General features: G+C 40.4%; 1 protein-coding gene across 1 annotated transcript; it reads left to right on the forward strand.

The window, feature by feature from the left end:
• The first annotated feature begins 414 nt into the window (after positions 1–414).
• Positions 415–11,381, forward strand: LOC137282718 (monocarboxylate transporter 12-like). The gene is made up of 7 exons (XM_067814506.1): positions 415–727; positions 2,156–2,237; positions 2,366–2,643; positions 3,472–3,615; positions 5,474–6,262; positions 9,890–9,940; positions 10,515–11,381. Exons 3-7 carry the CDS (start codon positions 2,400–2,402, stop codon positions 10,685–10,687), a joined length of 1,401 nt encoding a protein of 466 aa, XP_067670607.1. The 5' UTR covers positions 415–727; positions 2,156–2,237; positions 2,366–2,399; the 3' UTR covers positions 10,688–11,381.
• Positions 11,382–17,260: the final 5,879 nt, after the last annotated feature.

A 17,260-nucleotide genomic window follows, 5' to 3' on the forward strand; every position in this document is an offset into this window, starting at 1 on the left:
GGAAAGCAAAATATTGCTTTATTTTAACGATATTGTAACTATTTAGAACGTGGGTAATAAATAGGATACAAAACTCTTTCCCCTTTCATATCAAGTTTATGTCCCGAGTGAAATAATTTTGGTTTGTCACGAGCTAAAGATAACAGGTTACGTGTCACAACGTGTTAGCTGACATGGCAGAAAGACAACTCAAGATGAAAGACTTAATATTTTCTGGCGCACATCCCTCATGCTGTCAACTGAACCCTCGTCGTATGTTGTTATGCACTCATCGTGGCTTCGGTCGACGTTAATTGGTCAACGCACCTGCCGACATACTGGTTGATATAGCAGCAGTTGCTATACCACCGATCCCATTACATTACCAAGCCGACTGTTAAATACATACAACTCGCATCCGCACGTACAGCTATTGGCGTATGTAATAGCTCTTTAATCATAAACCACCACACCAAAAGCAGTGTTGAGGCATACATGTGTCTGCACGCTAAATGAAGCCAGAAGGCAAGGTATACTCGGGTTTATTTACAAGACTGTGAATGCTGACCCAGGAAGACTTTACTGAACGCCAGAGATTGCATTCGGCCGTTCACTGACATACGTGTTAACTACGCTCTGTTGGACAATCGACCCAAGCTCATGCGCCGTGAAGATGGCCTGAAGAGGCGTGTTCAGGGTGTCATGACAGTCGTGGACGTGAAGGTGATGAGGACAGCCATGCCAGTGGGTGAGTTTATATTTGGGGACATTCACAACCAGCATGTTTTCACTATGACAGCTGTAAGTGTGTAAGTGTTCATTGTGAGAGCTGCACAAGTATGTAATTGTTTACCATGAGAGCTGGGCAAGTATGTTACAGTACACTGCTATAGCTTTACAGGCACGTTAGTGTTCATTGTGAGAACACACGTATGTGGGTGTTCATTATGAGAGCTGCATAAGGTTGCTGTTTTTTTATTTTCGAAGTGTGCAATCTCGTAATATATTGTGTAGCAGAAATGGGTATCAATGTATGTTGTCTCCACCAGCAACACTGATGTACTTTTCCTAAACGTTTTTGAAAAAAATGCTGAGAACAACATCTGAGTCGTCCACAGAGAAAGACGCAGTTGCTGAGTGGGTTAGTGAGCTGGTACCCGACTCTGACAGAGTGGGTTCGAATCAGGAATGGAAATCAACTCAAAAGCTACTAGAATATGTACTTCATTGAGAAAGTATAATCGGAATCGTATGATACATTTGCCCACTTTCTAAATGGCTTTGTGCATTCACAATATTCAATATCTCGCTACATAAGGAACAAGGTATCTCAATGTAACATGCTTGTAATGCCTGCTGTAACAGCCTTTTATCACAATCTAAAATGATCTTCTGAATCAGCTTCAGTCTGTTCAAAATGCCACAGCTGTCACTGTATCACACGGGCTGCACATTCTAATGCATCATAATAGCTGAGGAGCAGTCCACTCAGTGCCACTTCAGACGAGAATAGAGTACAGCGTTACGTACGGCTCAGCGGCAGTGCCACATGGCAGCAAGTGATATCTGAGAGAAATATACCCCCCAGTATCTCTCCATTTTGATGATTTTTGTGTAATGTCGCACTCGGCAATATTCCAGCTGCATGGTGGCGGTCTGTAAACAATGATCAACATCATGAGCATCGACATGCGCAGTTGGGATACAATGACGTGTCAGCCAAGTCAGCGAGCCTGACCACTCAGTCCCATTAGTCGTCTCACTAGACAAGCATTGTTCTATTTTGTTTCTGAAAACTAATTTTAACCCGGATATTCTTGTGTGTATAATCTGATGATAAGTCATTGATAACAATATTCACCTGGAGTCAGCAACTCCCTATCTTCCTAAACTGACTTAGGCTGGATCCGGGGACATGATACTATGACCTCCATACAACCGCTGGTATTAATATAATAAAGTAAGGATAGAGGCATTAGCTTGTCCATATGAACTGCCGTGCAAAAGAAACGATACCAAGCCGAAATTTGTCATACGAGCATTGTATAAAAAAGATAGCGCATTGTAATAACAGCAGTCTAGGCAACATATTGACAGTAGCTTCATCCAAGTAACAACAATAACAAGCCTAAGCAGGCAGTTTAAAAATAAGGACGTGTCCAGTTTTCTATTACAGATGTACACTTGATGCAAAGCTCGACATCACTGTTAAACGGACAGAGCATAGACTGCGGCGTTCACAACAAAGAGCTGGTTTGGTGAGTTTCGGCTCCAGATAGCCCACGTATAGCTCATATCGATTCCAATCCTATGTCACAGTAATCACGACAGGTATATTCGCATTGTACAAACTTTCCTTATATGTAAACGCTATATTTCCTTACAGGAACATGCGGAAGAGGCTGAACACTCTCTAGCGTATGGTTTCCGGTAAGATGGCGGACGAGAACGTGGATTACCCGGCCGTTGCAGGCTTCCAAGGTACACGCAGAAGCAAGTACGCCTGGGTGGTCTTGCTGGCTGCGTTTCTTTCCCAGTTTCTTAACCCCGCCTTGAGTTATGCAGTAGGGGTGTTCCATGTGTCCCTGTTGGACCGTTTCCATGACGACGTCACGTTGACGGCTTGGATTGGCTCCATGCACAGCTGTATGTTTGCATTAGCAGGTAGGCTTCGGGGGAATAATGATACCTTAATGAGTGAGTGAGTGAGATTTCTGTCTGACGCTGCTTCGTGCTTCATCAGTTGCAGACGGCGGTGGGACATCCTAGTGGGGGAGGCGTTTGTGCGTCATGCAAAACCCGGGGTCGACTTCCCACCTTGGAGCGGTGTGTGCAGGCAATTTCTGTTGTCTGTGATATTAGTGGAATATTGTCGAATGCGGCGTAAAACCGAACTCTCTCACTAAAAACGATGCACATTGTCGAGATCACCGCAATGTGAAACCTAGAGTCATGGCGCTAGTAAACCAAGATCGTAATGAGTGTGAAACAGGATTCGAACCCACTAATTAAATACTGACATAATTTACTATTTGTTACAAGGGAGGAGTGTAGAGAAAGGGACAGCCAGGTGTGCAAGAAGCACGTGCATAAGTGCCAACAACGTTTTTGATTTATTAACCTGTGCTGGGCCGTCTCCATCCTTGCTCGCACACCTGGCTGTTCCTTTCTCTGCACGCCTCCCTCGTGACAAATACCTCCCTCATGAACAGTCAATATTTGAATGATAGTTTCTTAAAACAACTATTATATTTATAAGACATAAATTCTGGAAAAACTCACAGAACTGGACTGATATTTTGATTATGATCAGCGTTTCACTGGGTATTTTATGTGAATTAATTGTCGAGTTACATTGCAAGTCATCGGTACATTTTTGCTCCAAACTTACCGTAATTACGATTTGGAACGATTTTTTCGATCGAGATGCAACCGTACCACTTGTCTTTCTCATTCAAAAAGACTACCATTTTATCAAACTCCATGTTTCAGGTCCTATCGCCGCTCTGGTGACCAACATATTTAATTGTAGAACATGTGTCTTTATGTCTGGCATTCTTGGCTTTGTGGGATTTGGCGTCAGTGCTTTCGTCATGGACATCAGAGTGTTATTCGTCAGCTACGCCTTCGTTGCAGGTAAAAAAAACTGCATGGCAATAAATTTTATTTAATTCATTCACGTGTCCCCAAGGTCAGTAGATGGGTGTCAAAAATATGTATACACATGTAGAATCATAGTTGCTGTAACAGATCCCTGAAGATCCGGCTCAGAATGGGTTTTGAGCATCCCATACGTGTTGTAAGAAGGCAGTTACAGATCGGGTTGGCATGTTCACTTACTTGGTTGACACAAGTAGATCGGTGCTCATGCTATTGATCAATAAACATTTTGGTCGAGACACGATAATTTACAGACAGCCGTGATACAGAACCTGTTAGTCTTGCGAGGAGCTACTTCCCGTGCGAAGCGGGTTCCGGGCTCCCTTTGCGCGCGCCATCTTGCGACGTGCGAGGGGGGCCAGTGTCCGGTACCAAATGTCCAGTGTCAAGCATAACGATCCGTGCTTGGATTCGAACCACGGACCCTCTGATCCCAAGTCGAACGCCTTGTCTACATGATCAAAAAGGATAACACCGTCAGCAGGCTTACATGGGAAGGATGTCATTTGTGGGATGACTCCACGCCCTGCTACATACTCCACCGTCAACACAAGGCACGTCCCAGGCCGCATACAAGGGTATTGATACTTAGGTTTGCTCAAAGTTCATATTCATGAACGTGCTCAGACCCACGCTGGGCGCCAATGTAAAGGCCATAAAATTACCGAGTCCCATGCTGGGGCCCGCAAGTAACTCGACAAGGTATGGATGTCATCTGTGGGATGTCTCAACGCCCTGCAACACGTATATTCAACAACCAGATCAATTTTCAAATTTCTCGATTGCTAAATATGACTTCACAAGTCCAGACCGGACAACCATGATTGGCTGTTACGGCTCATGACAGTCGTAATAGTTGGATAATTTGGTGATGGTTAGATTGTAACCGATCCGCCAATGTCATCTGACTTTACCATTCGTAAAGGTATAAAACACTGTTAGTCACCGGAAGCACGTGTACTAAGGTCTCGCGAAGTGACCGTGACCTACCTACGGGCCATTATTGCCGAGTGCGGTGTTGCAAAACACAAAGCAAGCAAGCAAAAACAAACGAACAAACAAACAAACAAACAAACAAAAACAAACGAACAAAATTTGCTACAACAAATGCATCAAATGAAAATACCTCTAGTACTGATGCTGACCTCTCAGCGGTAACCCATGTCGATTAATACACTGTATGTTTCACATATGCAGACATATGCACATAAATTACGGACCATCCAGTTTTTATAAACAAGTATACATGTATGCACTACATGTTTTGCATACTTATGAAAAACAATTTGTGCTCGCCTATGTGGACCAAAAGTAAACTTTGGTGCTTGCTTAGTGCTCATTTGTATTGATACATTTATGACTGTGAGTGAGTGAGTGAGTGAGTGAGTTTAGTATTACGCCGCTTTTAGCAATATTTCAGCAATATCACGACTGGGGACACCAGAAACTGGGCTTCACACATTGTACCCATGTGGGGAATCGAACCTGGGTCTTCGGCGAACGCTTTAACCACTAGGCCACCGCCCCTATTTATAAATGTAAGTGGCTTGAAGTGATATGCTACATCTGACACAAAATTCATAAATTTGGAACGATTTCATCATCAGTGCTTAAATTCAAAACTGAAAAAAGTGCAATCTTCACTAATGAATGGTCTTTAGGGGACCTGAATTCAGACCTGGTTGTCAGACACAGCTGTGGGTCTTTGTGCCGTTACTCGCGTTATCTGTCATTGGTTTTCCTGACCCAGCTTTGATTAATCACACGCCACCGAAATATTTATGGTATAATGCTCTTTACTCACTCACTCAATCAATCAGCATTATCCTTGCAGGACTCGCTCAAGCATTTGCTCAGGTTGGTTCATTGGTAGTGATTGGATACTACTTTCCTAAAGACACGGCTCTGGCTTCAGGAATAGCAGTTGGCGGAACAGCTCTAGGAATATTCGTTCACCCGCCGCTGATTCAAATGTTTATCGAATGGTATGCACTTCCGGGTGCGTTCTTGATGGTTGGAGCGTTGGCATCACACTGTTGTATATTCGGACTGATGATGCGGCCATCGTCTTACGAAGTCTTACGAGGAGCTCAAAATCGAAGTGGACGTACCAAGAAGGGGGCCATTTTCTTCGCTGCCTTCGGGGACATGACAACATATAAAAACATTCTCTCCGACTTTCCATTTATTGCCTTCATGCTGAGTACTCTTCTTCTTGCAATGGGATACTCGGTGCATATACTCTTCCTTCCAGATTACATGAAGTTTAACGGGGCTTCATTGCAGGAAGCATCGTTAAGTATATCTACTATAGGAATAGGCAGTTTTGTATCAAGACTCCTGTTGGGCATTTTATCCAACGACAAGAGGGTAGGGCCAGAGTTGATATATTCTGGCACTGTTGGAATAACTGCCGTTACATCTCTGCTCTTGCCGTTCCTTGTTAAAACAGTTGCTGGACGACTCACCTATGGAGCACTCCTTGGTGTTTATACGGGTGGTGTGTTTGCCCTGCAGAGCACAATAGCTTTAGACATTGCCGGAGTAGAACATTTTGCCATTGCCTACGGTGCTGTGATGTTCTTCCTGGGTATTGGCTTCCTCATCGGACCACCCATCGCAGGTAAGCATTGATAATCTTTTATCTAATTCAGAAATGTCATAGCCAGTTTCTTTTATTCGGAATTCAATGGGCGTAAAAGCCAAATTAATAAAATCTGAAACTTATATTATTGGATTACTGAATGTTGCTTAGTCGCCAGTGTTCTCGAATTGGTGAGAATGTAGAGTTAAAGCATTCCTTTCTAATGTAGTTTGCATAGAGTATATGTTTGTTGTCAGACAGCACAGATCCTCTGTTATGTGAAGGCGTCATTTTGTTGTATAGAGTTGCCTCCCTTAGGAATTCCAGGCAGCTATGGTTATTACAGCCAATAGTTTACTCCCGGACAACCAGGCACGTAGCATGCCATTTGTTTTCGTGTAAACCCGATGGGTTGCAAGCTTTATGTTTAGATAGTTTTCAGGGCTTGTCCAACCTGCCTAGCAAAAAATATGTAAGTCTGGTTATTTTATAATGGTAGGTACGCCCCTGACATAGTGTGTTTGTGTGTCAGAGAGGCACCCATGTCTGTTCCGGCTTAACGCCTTGTTGGTGAATCATTCGTGCAATTGTCATCACTGTTTTGACTTCTACGCCCTGTTGAATATATTTCCGTGGATAATAGTGGGTGATTATTCCCTGGCGTTGACATTTGAGTTTCCCTCATCAAGATGACAGACGAGGATGTAACTGAAATATTGGTGTATATAGTATTAAAGGTTTCGTCCTCATGGTGCATCTTGAAGTACAAACGTGTGGCATGCAACACAGCTGCAAATCGTATATCGGATACAATTTAGTTGCAGACACAGGACTTGTTCTGGTACTTGCTACAGGTAGCTATCACTTGACAAATCGGATCGCTGAGTTCTGCTTCCATCTCAGTGTGGCGTCGTTGTGTGTGTTGAGATCGCGTCGGAGGGACTGAACGGCGTTTAGCCTGAGAATCAAGTTCAGAATGCACACACGCACTCACACGCACGCATAATACACTTCATCACAGAAGAGACAACAGGGTCTTTTGCTGTCTACACTGCCCGGTGCTTTCTTTTTAGTCATCGAAGCGTACGTAAACGATGTTCCATTACGGTAAAACAAATTATTTTATGGAACAATCACTAGTCGATCAAAACAATTTTATTGTATGTGATGACAAATCATATATCAGGATGATCATATTGAGTGTGGCGATCCCTATTATATGAGAATAATCACGTTTTAATGCAGTTTAAAGCCTTATATTGATTAGGGTGGTTGAATACCATTTCATTTTGTTTTGATAAATATACTATCAAAAGAAAGAAGAAGAAAGAAACACATAGATATTTTGTATATTTGTATTTTGAAAATCTAGTATTTACCTCTCAAACAATCTTAATATGTAACAGAAAACAAAAGTGTTAACATCATTTGCACAATTGAACAAGAGAAAAACCTACTTTACCTGAAAATGTTGATTTTGATGAGAGATCTTACAAGGAATAAGTGAGTGAGTGAGTTAATATTTAACGTCACATCGGCAATATTGCAGCCACATCGTGACGAGAACAATATAAGTTATAGTAATGTTAAGATGAGAAAAGAGAAAAAGTAAAACCTGTCAGCGAATGACAGTAAAAACACTAGAGTATCACAGAACATAAAACTAGCATTGAAAGTTAAAACATTGGAATTAAAGAAGACAATACAACATAAAACCGGGGCTATAGATCGCCAACCACTGAAGGTAGATCACCATACTAAGGTCCATGGGGACTTACATTACTTCTGCTACCTGCATGAACCCTAGCTGGATTTACACCATCCCCTCAGCTATTGGCGATTATCCTGAAATTTAGCCATTACTTAAAACAACAAATATTCTACGATTAAAAACTAGTAGTAGATTTAAATTGACTATGAGAGTATTGGACTTACGTACCCTCTCAGGAGGACAATAATTTTACAATACTTCAACCCCCTTTGAGGGTACAGCCACTAACAATCTAAGTTACTAATTTAAACTACCAATCATTAAAATACAACTATCTACAGAACATATCAATTACAATTCAATAAGAAAATCAATTTCTTTTAAAAATCCAAGAATTAAATGAGTACTAACTGTGCTAAAAAGATCCTTCATTGTTTTGACATTGAAATAGTTATCCCTTATGATGGAGAATTCAACACAGTCAAGCAGGATATCCTTGACCGTGGTTCTCTCATCACAAGGGATACAAAACGGAGGATCATCGCCTTTTAGTAAATAACTGTGGGTGTAACGCGTATGGCCAATGCGACATCGTTGCATAATGACCTCTTCAAATCTGGACTGACAGACCAAGTGAGTGTAACCAATGTAAGGTTTTATGGCATGTAATTTATTTATTCCCACTTGGGTGTCCCACTTCTTTTGCATCAGATCACGAATGTAAGTTCTAATGCTAGCTTTATAGTCACTGTATGGAATAAGAAGTGGTGTCACAGATTTGTTGAGTGCAGCCTTAGCAGCAAGATCGGCCATTGAATTCCCAGAAATACCTACATGGCTGGGTAACCAACAAAAGACGATGTCGCACTGGCCAGTTGCAAGATCATTATACAATTCAATTATGTCAATTAAAAGTGGATGTTTACAAGACAAATTTTTAGTTGCCTGAAGGCAAGAACGAGAGTCAGAAAAAATTATATACTGTACATGATTAGGATGTCTTTGAATATATTGAAGAGCCGTTAATATTGCGTTTGCTTCTGCAGTGAAAAAGGAGCTGTTATCAGGTAATCGAGAAGATATTGTTCTGGATCCAATGACAGTGGCACAAGCAACTGTGCCACCATCCTTGGACCCATCTGTAAATAAGGATTTGTATGTACTATAATTATTTTTTAATTGCATAAACTCTTGTTTATATTGTAATTCGCTTGTGTCTGATTTTTTAAACTTTGTTACAAGGAATAAAAAGGCATTACCACAACGCAACAGAAATCACCTTCCAGTTGAAATTGCGCAGAAAAGAGCATGCATTTCCTGGCTATAAAATCCAGATTACTTTCTGAAATCGGCATTCGTGTTGAAGGAGGTTCAAGGTCAAATCACTACGCCGCGTCTTCAGTACATCCGGGTACTAAATCTGCGTGATTGTACTGCCACTATGGTGCCTTGACTTCGGAGGATATCCAGTCAAACTACATGTAACAAGTTGAGAGAGATTAGACAGCCACGAGATCCTACGTCGGGCATATGCTACGTCGCCATCATTGGCGCTCAGCGTCACCGTTATCCAAAATTATCCACTTGGTTGTATAGACAAATCCTTCTTCTAGGCTGATGCAAGCATTCGTGTACTGGGGCCTATTTATGGACGAGTTGTGTTTGTTTGAAAATATAATATTTTCGCAGCAGATTTCTGGGTTATGCGTTTCTCTTTTTGAATAGTATATTTGTTCTGTTCCTATTTATCATCTAGACAAATCCATAGTTGATATAACATCGTATCCCATATTTCGCGCCCAATCACGGAATCTGACCACCCATGTTTCAGTGCATACCCCTTTAACGAAAACTATTTACGTTAAAGGCACCTGCTCTAATTTTAGTCGCCACTGGACTGTTTACCAGTGTCAAAACAAAGCATATTGTTGATTTAATATTTTTTTCTGTTTAAGGGAGTATATTCGAACTGACCAACAATTTCAGCTATGTTTTCGTGTGCTCATGTGAGTATTTCTTATACTGAAATATTTTGCCGTTCAAGCACATGAAAAATGTTTCATCGTGGACATCACTGAATATAAAATATTTCATAAAGGTGACCAAATTAACATTTGTTTGTACACGATATTTTCTGAAATAATGCGCACCTGTTGAGAAAAGTGACGATGTTAGTAGTGCTTTCGAAACTAGGTTGTATGGATGTGAAAGCCCTACCTTGACTTGTTCACAGGAACATACAACTCGTCTTTGCGTGTGTTGATGACGGCGTTGGGGGCAGGATAACGCTTGTTCGTCTTTTTGCGAACACGTCTTATTTTCACGATGTGATAGTGGTTCAACACTGCTTACGAATAAGTCGGAATCTACAGCTGGTTGAGGTTACAATAGCTATAAAGTTGTAATCCATGTCGAAATGTCGTCACACATATTGTCACGCGTCTAAAATGCGTATTTAGTATCGATGTGATCTGATTGATTGGCATCTTAGAAGGTGATAAATGATAAGAAAAGTACGATACATTAATTATGGATATATATAATACTATATATTTACATTATTCCTGTCTCTGTTTTCAGCTGTGATGTTCTTTGCCTCGGTGACATTTGGATTTCTGTCCATGTTAGGAAGAAAGACCACTGCCCATCACGACAACAACGTGCTTGACCATTACGATTTGGCTGCCACAGAGGATAACTCGTTGGTGATGAAAGAGAAGAATATGGATATACTCAATGAGAACGACAGCTAGTGACTAGAGACTAGTGGACCTGAAACCAACAAACTATATCTACATTCTCGTCGTGTGCTTATTGAATAAAGTATATGGATACAGATTGTTGGTTCAAGGCACTGTGACCATTACTTGTCATGTCGTGTTGCATTTTGCCTAATTTGCAAAGAAGAATGGCACAGTGTAAAGATATGTGATGTATGCCAAGGGTTGGAGACTGGTACTGTCGTTTCATACGTATTGCAAGAGAACAGTGTAAAGATATGCGATATATGACAAGGGTTGGTGACTGACACAGCTATTTCCTACGTTTTGCAAGAGAACATTCTCCTTCTATCACCTGCACAAACCAGAAAAAAGATCAAACATCTTTGTACGTCCCCTGTGACACATGCCGAGGCGTTTATTACAGTTGTACACGGTACAACACATGCCATCAGTGATGATATAAGCCTCCTCGTCGTGTTCCACGGTTACAAGCCTTTAATCATATTAAACGTCACAGCTTTTCTGCAAGTCAGTTTTCTAAGTTTGCATCCTAAAAGTAAAAGAAAACATATCATCAGTGTAAAATATCAGATGCTACTGTAACATCTTTTCTACCTACAAGGTAGGTATGACAACACTGCAGCAGTGCTCACCTCTCTATTTTGATAATATTTATATAAAGCCCTTCTTGCACCAACCCAATAAACATAACACTTATTTCAAATGTAACAAATCAGTATGTTCAATACTGGTCGTCGCAGCAGAGAATGAGCTTACCGCCATATGACGTCACATTTATAGACGTATCTGACAGCGCCCTCTAGACCATGCATTACCTTCCCTTTATCTGGTTTGTTCCAAAAGAGAAATCAGTTTCTATCTAATTCACCTAGCTCAAACGATAGAAATTTCATGATACGTGATGTATGCCAAGGACTGGTGACTGACACAGCCGTTTCCTACGTATCACAAGAGAACAATGTACAGATATGTGATATATGCCATGGGCTGGTGACTGACACCGCCGTTTCCTACGTATCACAAGAGAACAATGTACAGATATGTGATGTATGCCAAGGGCTGGTGACTGACACCGCCGTTTCCTACGTATCACAAGAGAACAATGTACAGATATGTGATATATGCCATGGGCTGGTGACTGACACCGCCGTTTCCTACGTATCACAAGAGAACAATGTACAGATATGTGATGTATGCCAAGGGCTGGTGACTGACACCGCCGTTTCCTACGTATCACAAGAGAACAATGTACAGATATGTGATATATGCCATGGGCTGGTGACTGACACCGCCGTTTCCTACGTATCACAAGAGAACAATGTACAGATATGTGATGTATGCCAAGATCGCCGCCCAACGGGACGACAACGCGCTTGCCCAGTACGATTTGGCTGCCACAGAGGTTAACTCGTTGGTGACGGAACAGAGAAGAATATGAATATGCATCCCCACCCCCCACCCCCCACCCCCCACCCCCCCGAGAAGAGTGTGGCTTCAAAATCAAACAGACAAGCAAATAGTAACGGGCTGTATCTTTGCTTCCAAGACGTTATTGGGTTGCCTTGCACTTAACTCGCTCAACACACGAGGAGTTCCATCGACCATTGTAGAATGAGTCAGTGGGCGAGTGGGCTTAGTTTCATGCCGCTTTTAGCAGTGTTCCAGGCACCAAAAATCGGCTTCACACATTTTGACATGTGCGGAATCGAACACGGGTCTTTGGTGTGCCTAGCGAACGCTTTAACCACCAGGCTACCTTCTCACCCTTTGTCAAGAATAAAAGTCCCCAGAGAAAACTATGATGCGACAATACGCAAGAAGTTGACATCCACAAGGGCTAAAGCAGTGCATGAAACTCCTACGGAAAGCCAACAAACCCACAGGGCTGATGAAAAAACAGCCCTGTATTAAAATTAGGAAATTGTGGTCTTAAAATAAAGTAATTAATGAATTACTTGTAGTGAGATAAACTTAAACATGTGCAAAAGCAAAAAAAATAAAATCATAACAAGGCCATATTAGTCAGAAAATCAGAAAAGGACGGCATTATTCATTGGTTGAAAGGATTCTGTCGACCAGTCATATTTAGAGTTAGATAAATGTTTAGAATATTTTGGACTGCCGTGCTATATTTAAGTTTTATTGTTTTTGTATCTCAGTACTCCTTTTAGGGAACACATTATGTCTATAGGTCAAGATCTTGTGTTCACCTTGTTGCCGGTGTGTATGGTACATATGCCCCAGTGTGTGTTTATGGGCATACATTAGATATATGGACCATACACGGATCAACAACTTGAAAGCAATTGTGGTTTCTATTTTTCAGACCAATATGTATGGACTGGTTTCTTTATAAACTGAATGTTCGTGTTCCATAATTATTGCTGTCTGTTTTGTCTTTAGATACTCAAAGCCTTTACACTAAGTTATGTCGAACCAAGAAGAACGGTGGTTGTATACTTAGCATTATTTCAGTATTTATTGTGCAAATGGCTGTATGTAAAGAAGTTCAAGATCATGAACATTACCTGAATACCGCGCGTTTCATAATACTTCACATAAGCATTAGAGTGAGTGAGTGAGTGAGTGAGTGAGTTAATATTAACGTCACATCGGCAGTATTGCAGTCATATCGTGACGAGAGCATTCTTACAAAAAGAACCTATGTACATGATAAAAACCTGTCGACGAAGGACAGTAAAACAACTAGAATATCACAATAAGAAATAAAACTAGAGTGGAAAGTTAAAACTAATATCCCTATTTAGACAATACAATATAAAAACAGGCTATATAGATCACCAACAACTGAAGGTAGATCACCATGTTATGGGCCATGGGGACTTACAGTACTTCTGCTACATGCATGGTCCCTAGCTGGATTTACACCACCCCCTTAGCTGCTGGTGATTGTATGCAAAATTAGCCACAAATTAAAATAACAGATATACTACGGCTAAAAAAAGGAAGATTTGACTTCAAATGTTTTTTGGACTTACGTACCCTCTCAGGAGGACAATAATTTTACAGTACTTTAACCCCTCTCGAGGATACAGCCACTAACACTCTAAGTTACTAATATTCAAACTTCCAAGAATAAAATATTTATCTATTTACAATTCATTTAGCAAATCTAATTCTTTTAAAAATGCAATAATTAAATGAGAGCTAACATTATTAAAAAGATCCTTCGAAGTTCGTGAATTAAAAAAATTATCCCTTGTCATGGAATATTCAACACAGTCAAGCAGGACATGCTTGACTGTGATTCTTTCATCACAAGGGATACAAAATGGAGGATCCTCACCTTTTAATAGATAATCGTGAGTATAACTCGTATGGCCAATGCGACATCGTCGTAGAATGACCTCCTCAAATCTGGACTGACAACCCAAGTACGTATTACCGATATAAGGTTTTATTTCATGTAATTTATTTATACCTACCTGGGTGTCCCACTTCTTCTGCATCAGATCACGGATATAAGATCTTATTGTAACTTTATAATCTGAGTATGGAATAAGAAGTGGTATCACAGATTTGTGTTACCAGAAATGCCGACGTGACTAGGTAACCAACAAAATACGATGTCGCACTGGTCAGTAACAAGATTATTGTACAGTTCGATTATTTCTATTAAAAGTGGATGTTTACAAGAAATATTTTAATAGCCTGAAGACAAGAAAGAGAATCGGAATGGATTATATACTGATTATGTTTAGGGTGTCTTTGAATATGTTTAAGGGCTGTTAGTATGGCGTTAGCTTCAGCTGTAAAAATAGAACTGTTGTCTGGTAATCTAGAAGATAATGTTCTGGATCCAATGACAGTGGCACAAGCCACTGCTCCACCGTCCTTGGACCCATCTGTAAATAAGGCTTTACAATTGCTATATTTATGTTTTAATTGATTGTATTCTTGTTTATATTGTAATTCATTAGTTTCTGATTTTTTAAATGTGGTCAATGTTAGGTCCACTTGGGGCCGGACCAACTGCCAAGGAGGAGAAGAAAGAAGACGGGAGGGAGCTATGTTTTCCAGCTCAATGCCGGCCGAAGAAAGAAAGGGTTCAATTCTATGTCCTAGGGGCGGAACAAGAGAAGATTTCTTGTATAAATCCACATAAAGGGGATTGAAAATACAGTTATATGCAGGGTTAGATTCATTAGAGTATAATTTAGTAATGTACTGTAAAGCTAACTTTATACGGCGCTGCTCAAGAGATGGTTCATCAGCCTCAACGTAGAGACTGTCAATAGGTGAAGTTCTAAAAGACCCAAGACAAAGTCTTAAACCTTGGATATGGACAGAATCAAGAAGTTTAAGGTTGCTTTTGCAGGCTCCACCATATACGATGGAGCCGTAATCAAGTTTTGAACGTACAAGCGATCTGTATAGGTGTAGGAGAGTCGCTTGATCCCCTCCCCACTTTGAGTTGGATACCACTTTCAATAAATCGAGTGCCTTTAAGCATTTTGTTTTTAGTGATTTGATATGCGGCAAGAAGGTTAAGTGGGAGTCGAAAATTAGACCCAAGAACTTGGCCACCTTTACAACTCTGATGGGAGAGCCATTTAAAAATAGTTCTGGGTTTTTATGCGGCTTATATTTTCTACAAAAATGTATACAATTAGTTTTTGACTTAGAAAATTTAAAACCGTTCTCTAGACACCATTTATTTATTTTGTTTAAACACAATTGTAATTGCCGATCGATTGTATGCATATTTTTACTACGACAAGAAATATTAAAATCATCCACAAATAATGATCAACCAACTGAATCATTTAAAACCTTGGATAAACTGTTTATCTTGATACTAAACAGTGTTACAGACAAAATACTGCCTTGTGGGACACCCTGATCCTGATTATAATGGTCAGACAGGGTTGAACCCACTCGGACTTGAAACTGCCTGTCTTTTAAAAATTGTGATATAAAAAGAGGCAAACGACCCCTTAAACCGAAGTCATGTAAATCCTTTAAAATGCCATGCTTCCAAGTGGTATCGTATGCTTTCTCCAAATCAAAGAATATCGATACTACATGTTGTTTATTTACTATTGCATTTTTGACAAAGGATTCTAGACGTACCAAACGGTCAATGGTACTACGATTTTTCCTGAAACCACATTGAATATTTGTTATAAGGTTATTGGTTTCCAGATACCAGGTTAATCTATTGTTTACCATTCGTTCCATGGTTTTACAGACACAACTCGTTAAAGAGATTGGTCTATAGTTTGATGGATCAGTATGATCCCGGCCAGGTTTTGGAATGGGGACTACAATGGCATTAAGCCAGGAAGATGGGAACTTCCTTGAAGTCCATATTGAATCAAAAATATTTAGCAGTGTTTCCAGACACGATTCAGGCAAGTGCTTCAGGAGCTGATAGTTGATATTGTCAGCCCCTGTTGCTGTATCATGAGCTTGCTCAAGGGCGGTATGTAGTTCATGTATTGAAAATAATTCATTATAATCCTCACCGTTTTCTGAGTTAAAATTTAATCTTTTCCTCTCCTGATGTTTCTGAAACTTTTGAAACTGAAGGACATAATTTGATGAAGATGAATGCTTGGCGAGAGTTTCACCAAGTTTATTGGCAATGTCAGATTTATTTGTTAATAAATTATCACCATCTTCCAGATGGTGGACAGTAAATTTAGAACCTTTGCCCTTTATTCTTTGAATCATGTTCCACACTTTTGACATAGGCGTGCGTGAATTGATTTTCGATACATAATTTCGCCAAGTCTGACGCTTATTTTGTTTAAAAGAACGTCTAGCCTTGGCATTTAAAATTTTAACTTTGTCAAGATTATGTACGGTAGGGTGTCGGCGAAAATTCAGCCTTTTTCCTACACTTCCTGGCCTGTTTACATTCATTGTTGAACTATGGCTTACGGATATGTGGAACTACAGAAGACTGAGGTATAGTTTGGTCAGCGATGTCATTCAATAAATCGGAAAACAACTGTATTGGATCTTCGCTGTTCACAAAAACATCAAGTTTTAAGTTATCATTACACAATATTTCATATAACGACCAGTCAGCCTTGGCAAAGTTCCGTCTAAATATCGGTGGATCATCACCAGGGTTGAGTGTTTTCAGAATGGTGGGGAAATGATCACTCCCACATAGGTCATCATGGACTGTCCATTCAAATTCATTATATAAGATGTTGTCAGCAAGTGATAGATCCAGGGAAGAATATGTTCCCGTAGCTGGATGTAAATAAGTGGCTGAATCATCATTGAAAATACATAAATTGTTATTTGAAATGAATTCCTCCAGGAGTTTACCTTTGGTGTTAGTATGGACACCTCCCCAAAGTGGGTTGTGCCCGTTAAGGTCACCCATGATAAGACATGGCTTCGGAAGTTGATCAAAGAGTTTTTGAAGATCTGATTGTTGAATACTTGAAGAGGGAGTTATATACAAACTGCACAATGTCAGCACAAAGTGCAGAGTCAGACGAACAGCAACAGCTTGAAGATCCGTTTTTAGAGTAAGAGGGCTATGAGTGACGCTCTGATGGACTAAAATAGAAGAGCCTCCAGTAGCCTTATCTCCTGGGG

The sequence above is a fragment of the Haliotis asinina genome, chromosome 4 (genome assembly GCF_037392515.1).
Source record: "Haliotis asinina isolate JCU_RB_2024 chromosome 4, JCU_Hal_asi_v2, whole genome shotgun sequence".
NCBI lineage: Eukaryota > Metazoa > Mollusca > Gastropoda > Lepetellida > Haliotidae > Haliotis > Haliotis asinina.